The sequence below is a fragment of the Passer domesticus genome, chromosome 12 (assembly GCF_036417665.1).
Source record: "Passer domesticus isolate bPasDom1 chromosome 12, bPasDom1.hap1, whole genome shotgun sequence".
Lineage (NCBI taxonomy): Eukaryota > Metazoa > Chordata > Aves > Passeriformes > Passeridae > Passer > Passer domesticus.
Window position 1 is genome coordinate 7,932,217 of NC_087485.1, and position 11,087 is coordinate 7,943,303.

The 11,087-nt window shown below is 48.5% G+C and overlaps 1 protein-coding gene across 4 annotated transcripts; it reads right to left on the reverse strand.

Moving 5' to 3' along the window:
- Positions 1 to 3,072: 3,072 nt before the first annotated feature.
- OGFOD1 (2-oxoglutarate and iron dependent oxygenase domain containing 1) lies at positions 3,073 to 11,008 on the reverse strand. Of its 4 annotated transcripts, none has more exons than XR_010347001.1 (14): positions 10,831 to 11,008; positions 10,485 to 10,630; positions 10,343 to 10,389; positions 9,815 to 9,915; positions 9,315 to 9,431; positions 8,398 to 8,489; positions 7,258 to 7,383; positions 6,808 to 6,921; positions 6,430 to 6,509; positions 6,007 to 6,293; positions 5,000 to 5,122; positions 4,331 to 4,457; positions 4,149 to 4,207; positions 3,515 to 3,595 (listed from the first exon to the last, which is right to left on the reverse strand). XR_010347001.1 is itself a non-coding variant. In XM_064387333.1 (13 exons), exons 1-13 carry the CDS (start codon positions 10,979 to 10,981, stop codon positions 3,434 to 3,436), a joined length of 1,605 nt encoding a protein of 534 aa, XP_064243403.1. In that variant the 5' UTR covers positions 10,982 to 11,007; the 3' UTR covers positions 3,073 to 3,433. The 4 variants fall into 4 exon arrangements, 2 of the variants coding, with proteins under 2 accessions (XP_064243403.1, XP_064243404.1); XR_010347000.1 differs by having other exon boundaries at positions 4,331 to 4,462; XM_064387333.1 differs by lacking the exon at positions 4,331 to 4,457 and having other exon boundaries at positions 3,073 to 3,595; positions 10,831 to 11,007.
- Positions 11,009 to 11,087: the final 79 nt, after the last annotated feature.

Here is an 11,087-nt window from a genome sequence, read left to right on the forward strand (position 1 = left end):
CATCAGCATCACCCTTGCCACCATGCGATGGTGTTAGCGACGTGGGCAGGGAGGAGCTGGCCCATATCAAAGCTCTTGGGTGGCTTCTTGGGGCTTTCAGAAGGAGTCATGGCTTCTAACTGGTCTCTCTTACGAGCCACTACTGAATTAAAACCAGCAACCCACCCTTTGTTACAGAGCTACTGGTGAGTATGGTATGACCAGTTGAATGGGGAATGTAATTCTCACAACATGTTTTATTCCCAAAACTGCCCCTCGCCACTGCTTTGGCCCCTTCCATATGGAGAACTATTCTGCTGAAAGCACAGCCCTGTGTCAGTCAGAATCTGCAGCAGGAGCTCATTTGAATCCTTTCAAGAAACTGGTTAGTCAAATCCAGCTGCTTGGTAGAAGGGTGGTGAGCCACCCATGCTGTTCTAAGCAAGTGAGCTCAGACTTGATTATGGAACAGTCTCCTGGCATAAGTGCTGGGCTTTCTGCCACTTGCTGTACCTGTTCCCACTGTTTCAAGCTCTTGTTCTTTATGTTCAAAATCCTAATGCTTGCTTGCTTAAATTTATGTACTCCATTTAATGATAAGAGAGCGAGAGGGCGGCTGTGATCAAAAAGTGGCTTTCCCAATCAATCTGATTTTCAGGACTACACACCAGGCACTGCCAGTCCCAGCTCTGGTCTGCTCCTGGCAGTGGGGTCAGTCCTTCACTTGCTGTCCAGACCTTTGGTAAGGCTGATTTCCCCTATCAAGTTTCTGACAACAAATCTGTAATTTATTTTCCTGTAAAAACAACTTTTACCTTTGCCAAATGAAAAATGCACGTACTTTGCAAGTGGCTGCACCTAATTGTAAATACAGACTGGTGTCCAGCAAGAGCATCTACAGAGAAAGCTCCCATTACTGGCACTGTATAAATGAAGGCCCCTCTTTCTCCAGTAGCTCATGTCATTTGAAATTTTAGTGAGTGAAGTCTTTCTTCTGCCTGCAGCACCAGTCATGCCTGGGGCTGACTGTGGCTTTAGGACCTAACAAGAAGGGTGGGAGAGCAGAGACGTTAATTTTTAAACCTTTGAAAGCCAACTGCAAATTTGGCTTCTTAAATTACTTCATGAGTCACCAGAGGAAGAAGGGTGGTTCCTTGTGTGATCAGGTAGATAGGGGCTTGCTCAAGCAGAGGCTGGTATGCCCTCTAGTGTAATACTTATTATTAAAAAGCAGCAAGCTCTAAAGAGCCTGACTTCTTCCCAGTCCCCTGGAAGGATGTTCCAAGATCTACCAAGCACGTTGTTAGGCTCACAATGCAGTCAAAGAAGTAACCTTGTTTTGTTAATTAATTTGCTCCCAACTTTGCCTAGCAGACTATGCTGTGAATAGCTGTGGTGTCTGTTATTTTGTTCCAAATTACCCAAATAATTTTCTTTTTCTTTGAAACCTCCATTACTTGTCTTGTTCTAGGGGAGAGCTCAGAATAAGAATTTGTTTCTATAAGAACTGCTTTCTTCCCAGGAAGAGCTGCTGTCCCAATAGGCAGAAAAGTACCTCAGAAACCCATGATGCAAAGGGTTGTCCTCACTTCAGGATTTGTTTCTAGTTTCATCCCTTAGTCTTAGTAAGCGTCAAAGGAAGATTAAAACCAAGCAAGAGAGTTTTGGCAGCACACAGAGATGCTGGCTTTGGGAAATGAGTCAGAATATGAACAAGATCTTACAACAGCAGCTTGGGGCAACCACCTCCCAGCCATCCTTCCTGCCCAACAGAGCATGAGGGAGTAGCTGGAATTGAGCAGCTGCTCATCATGGGGGATGGAACTGACACTGGAGCTAGAGAGTCCTGCACAGCACTCTCTAACAGCAGTGTTGGCCCCTTGCTCTGGCTCCTGTGGGGGCTGAGATACCTTTCCCTTTGGAAGCAATGGCAGGGGTTCCTGCTGCCTGCCTCAGGGATTCCTTTTTTGAACTTTGTGTATTGGGATTGAAGCTGAAGGTTGTTGCTCCTGTATCTTCATGCAGACATGGCCACAGGACATCCCACCTGCTCAGAAAAGGGTGAAGACTACTTAAGTCAGCAGTCAGCCTTGCTTTGAGTTTACTGCTCCTGTACTGCCAGCTGTGGTCTTACAGCACTGTGGTGGCCTCCAGCAACAGGCCTGGAATGGGAGAAGGAGCAGACTTTAATCCAAAACTACCCTCTCCCCACCCAGGAGACAGGAGCAATGAAACATGCACACTCCCCAGCTTACTGCAAGCCCATGGCCTGCACTGGCTGGCTTGCATGAGCTGCAAGAACACCTGTCTCTGTGACAAAACAAGTTTCAGGCAAGCAGGTACAGACCAGGGCCGAGCCTCCAGCAGTGTGTTCTGCACTCTGGCTGTCTCCTGAAGCATTGGTACAGCCCTGCTGCACCTCGTGGTGGGCTGGACACCTCAGAAGTGAGTCTGGCACTGTCCTGCTTGCAGTGAATGTGGGGCAGGTGCACAGTATTGAAAATGTGCAGGGAGGTGTTGCACCAAGGCCACACTCACTGCCTTTCTTGCAGTGTTTACCACAGGACTTGGCTGGCTGCTGCCTCAAAGCATCTAAACTGTTCTCCGGCGACAGAAGCCATGTTAAAACCCAGGAGATCCCAGGACATAACAAAAAGGACACAAGGCCATGCTGTTTGGTGACTTCCCTATTACCTGTGGACACCAAGCCAGGAAAAGGTAACTTGCCTCATTCCTGCTTCCAGTCCCTGGCCCCTGTTCTGAGGCTGGAGCTCAGAGCTGTGTGGACACCCACCCAAGGAGAGTGGCTGTTTAGCTTGTAAATAAAAAAGGGGCAGAATCTAGGTCTGTCTGCACAGCATTTAGCATAATAAACTCCTGCTCCTTGTTACGATGCCAAGTCCTTCCCAATGCCTTTATAGCCTCACTGTCTTCCTTCCCAACTCCACAGAGTTGTGCAGCTGGAAAAACCTCATATTTCCCATGGCGGCTCCTTTATTTCTGTCTCAGGAACACAGTTAAGCCCCAGAAAATGTCTTGGGCATTTTCTAACAAAACTTGCCCGACCAGTGTATGAAACATTTAACTGACCCATTTCCTTTTTTTTTTTTTTAATAAAATCAGTCAGCTTGGGGCAATGGACAGTTGTAATTCTCACCCTGATGGGTCAGAGATGCCACTGTGCTGCTCCCATGAGAGAACAGCTGGAAAGGTAACAGTTGTGTGACAACCTCCCCCAAAGAGCATTAAAAGCAGTTGAGAGTGTTACAATGGACCCGGGAGAAGACTGAATTCCCCTTTTTGCAGTTAAAAAAACGACCTGCCCACACATTATGCAGTGTGATGGAGTTGCATGAGCAAAGTTTGTCTGTGCTTAGCTCAGAGCTGGACATCTGGGTAGGAACCTGCCCACCACACACCACTGTTCTCTGTTGACAGTGGGCACACTACACCGTCACTCATAATAGGCAAAGGAAAAATCCCAAAATCCTGTTCTGTTTGGATGCTTGTTCAGGCGTGCCAAGCTTCGATGGTTGATGTATTTCACAAACTTCATTGTTTCTTTGTCTCTATAAACTAAGGCCAAGCAGTTGTCCTCTGGATTCACTGTCAATAGCTAAAGGACATAAAGATAAGGAAGGAAATCAGTTTCACAAAAATAGCTTTGATAAAGTTCTTAAAAAAACCCTAAAGTTTCAAAATTTAGTTAGAACAAAGGCGTGGTGTTAGAAAATGAACTGTGACACTATTTTAATTTTAATACCCTTTACCTGAAGCATTGTTATACATTAAGGGCTTCTGGACTTCTTACTAGTATGACTGCTCAGCACTGTCCTAGTACTGATGCTGAATGGGTGAACAGTGAACAGCACTTCCCTGGACAAGTGTTACCCCTGCTACAGCCTTGTGTCCCTTCAAGGCAGGCTTCCCCAACAGCCCTGGGTGCAGGTGCTGTGGGGCACTCTCAGAGCCCAGGTCTCATGCTTTAGTAAACAGCAGCCTCTTGAAGCTGAGGCCAGAGCTTTGCCCAGGAGCAGTGACTGGGGCAAGGAGGCTCCAGTGTGCTACTGAGCGCCCTCAGCATGACATTGGCGTTATGACAAAGGGTAATTATGTCTCTCCACCTAAACAGTTTTATCTGATTTGCAGCTAGCAACTGAGGTCCTTACCTCTTCATCTTCACCTTTTGCAATGTAGGAAGTAAAGCCACCATACTCAGGATCCCAGTCTTAAAATAGAAAAGAAAGATTCTTAGAAACCTCAGTGCTGTCCAGGTTCCAAGCAGCCTTCTAGGAGATGCTATTTTTTCACCCCACTCCCCAAGGTTACCGGATACAGGGTAAGTATTTACCTCCTGCCAGTCTATTTGTTTTCTTCTGTTCAGAAACAACTTGAAGCAAATGTACTGGATTTGCCTTTTATGGTAGATGGGCTGTTTAAAGTTGTTTGGTGCACTGCTCCTCACTTGTAAAACAGTTCTGCCCTAGCAGATATGCCAAAGGATTTCAGTCAGCTGTACATTCTGGCCTCATCTGGCCTAAAATGCTTGTATTTACTTTTTTTTTTTACCACTAGCAATCAACCCAAAATGCCTACGTATGCCTAAAGTAACTTTTGAAAACACTGGGTTTTGTAAATTGGAAGTGTATTGATAATTCTGATGCGAAAAAGGGTAGAACACCCCTGGGTATTGTGGCCACCTGACCCTCCAGCGTGCCCAGAGCCATTGCTTAGCAGAGGAAAGGTCTGGGAGGCTCAGCCTTTCCCTCTGTCCAAGCGCCACCTCCTGGCGCAAGCGGGAAAGGCCAGAGATGATTCCAAGGCCACAATCCCAAACCTTTCCCAAACTGAAAACAGGGTTTATGCCGAACTGAGGACTAGGACAAAGTCTACAGACACCTTCTATGTAGGAGAAAGCAGGGAAATTTTGGCTGCTTTAGCACTGCTGAGAACTCAGAAGTCATTCCTTTATGCAAACCTTGTAAAAGGAGAGTCTGATGTCTCTATCGCATCCACTTACCTTCACAGCCACAGAAGAAGAGCAGGTCAAGAGCAAATTCTGTGGCCTGAGAGTCGTGGACAAGAGTGTAGTACCTGTGGGTCCAGCGTCGCAGCTCTCCTGCACACACAGGGGTGCCTGAGCCTAGGAGAGGGCACAAACACCCAGGGAGAGCCATGAAGCCACATCAGCTGAGCTCAAAGCTCAATGATCTCACACCACTGTGAAACTGTCTGCTGACCCCAGTGGAAAAAGGGTAAAACCACATATCACATGTCAGTATCTTTCCTAGAGGTGACTCTAATTTAGGTACTTTGAACAATGTGTAGGAGTAGGACCAAGATTTGTTCCATACATCCTTAGCTCCTGGTAACTATTCTGGTGGGATTTTTTCAGGAGGACTTGTTTTTTTATTACCTTTTATTCCAGTGTCCACTAACTTCTCTGACTTAGTGCAAGATCAGCATTTTCCAAAATTCTACCCTTAAACTTCAGAGCCGCTGGTTTTAAATAAACATCACCAATCAAAATCCAAAATTAATTTAATCTTTCATAGTTGTCACTGCTGACAACTAAATTCAGCTAAGGTTGTTTAGGCTGACAGTGTTTTCTGAAAGGCTGAATCCTGGTTTTAGGTATCAATTTTCTAATTCTAAAATTGTTTTACTTCTGACCTGCTCACCTTTCTCTTTTTGATTTATTATCTCATACAAGAATATGCTTTATATGAAGCAGGGGTCTGTGGATGTAGAAACCACATAACTATTGACAAAAGATTAACAGTCCCCCTAAAAGTCCCACCCTCAGGATTTAGGTCTGTTCAAAATTGTAACTTTGAAATTAGTCATTGATTTACTCCAAATTCTTTTGCAATTGTCACTGATTTCAGATAATCAGTCTAAAATGCTTCAAGTGCCACATTTGTGCTGGTGCCTTGTGCTGTCTGCAGTACAAGGTGAAACCCTAGTTCCATGAAAATCACTAGGAATTCTGTTTGAATCCTTTGCCACTGCTGCTGCTCTACTCACTGCTCTGTGCCTCGCCGTCCTGTGCTTCAGGGGTGTTCTCAGGCTGGTGTGGCTGATGGGAATTGCCATTAGCTGCTTGTTCAGTCTCTTCCTGCTCAGGTTTGGGACTGCTGGTGTCTGCTGCTTGTCCCTCCCCAGCATCTTCATCCTCATCAGAGGGAGCCAGGAAGTGCAGCTTTAGGCCAGTGAAGTTGGAAAGCAGTAAAAATAAGGCCTCAGAGCGCAGCAGCTGCAGGAATTTCTTCAGGGTGTCTGGGAGGCTGTCTTCCTCAGCTGCCTCATAGAGTCTGAAAGACAGCACATGTAATTGCTTGTGGGAGAGCCAACAAGGACCATATCTAGATGGATAGCATTGACCAGTGCAGCCTCATGGCAGCTGCTGCTCAGCCTGATCACCAGGTGCAGCGTGCTGCCATTCCCCACCTTTTATTGGCTGGCCCCCGACTACTCCACTGGATCTCTTTGTTCTCCAATGCTTCACATAGTAGTTGGTATTTCTCTTTCTAGGAGAAAGAGATGCAGAAATGTTAACATTTAGCTCTCAAGAAAACAAGGTTGAAGACAAGCGTTTTATTTTTGCAGTGTACAGGCAGTCAGAGGGGATCATTCCACAGAATCAGAGTGGCTGAGGTTGGAAAGGGCCTCTGGAGGTCACCTGGTCCATTTTCCTTTAGGTGTGAAACTTAAGTTTTGTTTTGCTGGATGTGCAAGCAAGCCCCTTCCCAGCCTTCGTGCCATGTGGTACCTGCCAGCCCTCTGCCAGTTCTGGCAGATCCCATCAAACTGAACCACTGGGCTCACCTTAAGAAAGTCTTTCAGGAGAATTTCTGATCGCTCCTCAAATTCCTCCTGGATTTGAGCTTGGGAGTCCAGGTCCAAATAAACTTGATTGATCCATTCATACAGTATTTCATGCTGGAAGGGAAATGGATTAGAACACTGAATTTTCAGAAGCAAAGATTCCCCAATTCTCCCTACTGAGCTGGCCACAGAGCTGGATTCCTACACACAAACACACTCTATTGCCTTATTTCATTGCACCACAGGTATTCACCACATTCTCTGAACTACTGCAGGTATGTAAAACATACAAAGATACACAAGAAAGAAACTGGATACAAGTTTATCAACAGGAAATGAAAAGGAAAATGGGATAAAGATTAAAGCATCCCCAGTGCATTGATGCATTCCCTAACAGGTATTACAAGAACAGGGCAGACACAGAAATGCAGACACAGGCTTGTTACTCACATCATAGGGGATGTGTGGGCTCCTGGCCAGGGGGGTTTCAATGTGCCGTGCAGGTCTGGGCAGGGGCGGGCCGTGGAACCAACCGCTCACTGACAGGCGGCACTTGCGCGACAGAACCTCCGACACCTGCAACAACGGGGCAGCACGTCAGCACAGGGACCAGCTCCATGGAGCCAGCCAAACTCCTGACAGGAGATGGACTCAGAGAGCCCACTGCATACACAGAAATGTCAGGACACATTATCAGAGAGGCTTATTGTCCTGAAATACAGGTTTCCAGGATTCCAGTCTAAGCTTTTACTCCAAGCTCACAGAGAATCCATTCTCTCTCTCTTCCTCTGAGAGATCTGAGTCATGGATTTTTAAGACAAAATTAAATCACTACCAGAAAACAATCAGGGCAGTGACCAAGTAGATGCTGCTCTTAATTAACAACTGTAAGAGATAAATGACACAAAAATAACTCCCTGTGGCCTAGGTCAAGACATGGCCAAGGAGGATCACTGATGATCCTCCTTTTCAGCCCTCTGCTCTCTGGCCCTGTTTGATACAGTCCCTGGTACACAGGAGTGTCAGATTTCAGTTAGGTGTTGTGTCATGCAGATCCCCAAATTATTCATTCCGTTCCCAGGCCTTTTCCTGACAAGTGTTACAGAGTATTCCTAACTGTATCAGCATTTCTGCTGCAGGCACTGCACCATGTCTGTGTCACTGAGGGGGTACAGCCAGATCTGCACAGTGCCCTTGCATTGTTGGCAAGGTGATGGATGGCCTGAGGAGCTCTTCTGGAACAAGGTCATGACCACCATATCAAAAATGTGAGCTAGTTTAAAACAAGCCAACAAAAAGAAACAAGTGAGAGCTGAATTCACAGCAGTAGCTTGCTAGGATAGAAACACAAAATAGAAATGAAAATTTTTCTTTCCCAGGATGATGCAGCTACACTGATGGTTTAAATTTGGCTTTGTTGGTTCTTGTCCTCCTTCATGCCATTGAAGCCCTCTCTTTAGCACACAGCACTTAGCACAAGTATCCACTACACCCACAATTCTTCTCCCTCCCCATCAGGACACTAATAACACACAGAATGAATAACCACAACAATGAGGATTAAAAAATTAACAAGACACAACTCCTTGCCTGGTGGAAAGAGACTGGAGACACTTCAAAGAAAACCAGCGTGTTCCATGAAGGCACTAATGACTTGGTGATTTGCTGTGGCTGAAAGTGTTCTGAGGAAGAAAACATGCTCTGGTTAAGATATGAACTGGGATTTCTCTCTGACAACAAGATTCTGTGACTGGTGGGACACCTGGGTGTAAGGCATGGAGCTCAGAGCAGGGGTGAGGAATCAGTGCACCTCTGCATGGAGACAGGAAGAGAGAGTTGGGGCTGTTCAGCTTGAGAAGGGAAGGTTCTGGGGCAACCTAAAGCCTCTTCCAGTGCCAAAAGGAGCTACCAAGAGTGCTGTAGAAGGAGTTGGGACATGGGCATGAAGACAAGGGCATGGAATAACAGAACAAGGGGGAATGGCTTCAAACAAAGGGTGTGTTTAGATTAGCTATTAGAAAGGAATCCTTTACTTTGAGCAGCAAGGCACTGGCACAGGTTGCCTAGAGAAACTACAGATGCCCCGTCCTAGAAATGCTCAATGGGGCTTGCAGCATCCTGGTCTAGCAGATCATGTCCCTGCCCATAGCAGGCAGGCTGAACCAGATGAGCTTTAAGATCCCTTCCAACCCAAACCATTCTGTGGTTCTGCTGCTGGAAAGGGAAGTTATTCTCATCAGTCTGGAGTTCCAAGCACATTTATTGGCATTGCTTCCATCTTGCCTCTGCTCCTGACCCTTCCAAAAGTTTGTCTGCTGCTGCCTGTTAGCACAGTCTGCAAAGCCTGCTACAGCCCATCCCTAAGGGCACACTTTACTTATACATCAGCTTCTCTGAACAAAGGAGAAACTCTTTATCTCTCTTCTACTGTTTGAGGTGAGAATTGCTGCAAGGGCCACATTAACTTCATCTTTTACATCCACTGAGGCTGGCCTTGGAGCTTTTACCGTCTGTGCTGTAGAGATCCAACGTTCCCCCGTCACTTTTCTCCCAGGGTGGGACGAGGTACAGGATGAAAGCGATTCTCCGACCTTCCAGTTCATCATCGTGGCACAGCAGCACATCTGCAATTACACACGTTTTGCTGCTGTAGCATCTTTCCAGTACGTGCATGATTCATTCCAACAACTGCTTCCCAGCTTTGTCCCCGCAAGGATAGGACAAGAAAAAACATGTTCTTTCCAAGAACTGCATTTTCACTCATGAGCATCACCAGCCTGAGATCTGCAAATTCCCTTCTGTGGGACTGCACTGCAATTGACAGATCAGGCCATTCCAAAGGTACAGCAACAGTTTTATCTTCATTTGTGGTTCACTTTCAGACACTGTTTTGCTGCTGACAACCTCTAGGACCCTCTGAAACTAGAATAAAATTAGGTATTCTATAGACATTCTGTTCCCTACACATGCACAGAAGCTTTAGGGAAAGGATCACTTATGGACTGACCAGTATACTCATATTTAGCACAGGATATGTCAATAGTTGGCTCCAGCACTATCTGGGTCACAGCAGAAAGCCACACTTGGAATTCTTCACACAGAGCACGCCTGAGAAGATAAGCACACAAGTAATGTGTTATAAAACATATCATCATAAACTAAACTAATTTATTGCCTTTCTGCCAACTGTTTAAACAGTTACAGGTGCTGTGAGTGACTGTATTTCTGTAGAACCACACAGGAGCTGGCCAGGAAAACAGCCCAGTGCTCACAGCACTGCTGGCAATAACCAGCAGCAAGCATGCAACCAGTGGGAAGGTGCACCGGGAAGCGTTTCAGAGGTGGCAGATGCAGGAGAGCTGACTGTGGATGAAAGCTGAACAGACTTCAGTGCCCATGACAAGCACAGAGCAGATTCAGTGCTCCAGAGCCGGTTTTTGGCCCGATTTTGGGCCAAAATCCCTGCAATTGCCTTCCCTGCGGAGCCACCACGGCTCTTCCCCACACCGTGAGCGGGCAGAGCCCCGAGCTTTACCTCAGGGCAGCGACGTGGGGCTCCGGGCTTGCCCCCAGCTCCTCGGACTGCGGCGGCCCATGCAAGAGAAGAAGGGACGGGTTAGGGCGGCTCGGCTCGGCGCAGCTCGGCCCGGCCCGGCTCAGCTCGGCCCGGGGCCCACCTGCTGCAGCGACAGGAGGTCATTGCGCCGCCCGCGGAAGCCGAGACCCTGCAGTTCATCCCGCAGCGCCTCCGCGAAAGCCGGGCCCGCCAGAAAACCGGGAATGACACCGTGCCGGAACGGGGCCGGCTCCAGCACCACCGCTTCTGCAGGGGAAAGGCCGTCGGTGAGAGGCGGGGACCGGGCCGGGCCGTACCGTGCCGCAGCCGCTCCCCGCGGGCCCGGCCGGGCCGTACCGTGCCGTACCGTGCCGCAGCCGCTCCCCGCGGGCCCGGCCGGGCCGTACCGTGCCGTACCGTGCCGCAGCCGCTCCCCGCGGGCCCGGCCGGGCCGTACCGGGCCGTACCGTGCCGCAGCCGCTCCCCGCGGGCCCAGGCCGCCCCCGCGCGCTCCCGCAGCTCCGCGTCCCCGAGGGCCGCGCTCAGCTCTGCGCGCGCCCCGCGCCTCCCGCGCTTCGCCGCCGCCGGCGCTGCCGCTCCGCGACGCTTGGTGGCCATGGCACCGTCCCGGCCGGACTACAACTCCCTGCGGTCCCCGCGCTTCGCCCGCGGTGGCCAATCGAATCGCGCGGGGACGGGAGGGAAAGCCGTTGACCAATGAGCG

What these genes read in the sequence shown, in the direction of transcription:
- OGFOD1 (XM_064387333.1), bottom strand. Translation starts at nt 10,981, where the DNA reads ATGGCCACCAAGCGTCGCGGAGCGGCAGCGCCGGCGGCGGCGAAGCGC. An exon ending in GCCCACACATCCCCTATGAT is followed by an intron (nt 6,922 to 7,257) that starts GTGAGTAACAAG and finishes TTTCCCTTCCAG; the next exon opens with CATGAAATACTGTATGAATG. An exon ending in CAAAAGGTGAAGATGAAGAG is followed by an intron (nt 3,596 to 4,148) that starts GTAAGGACCTCA and finishes TATGTCCTTTAG; the next exon opens with CTATTGACAGTGAATCCAGA.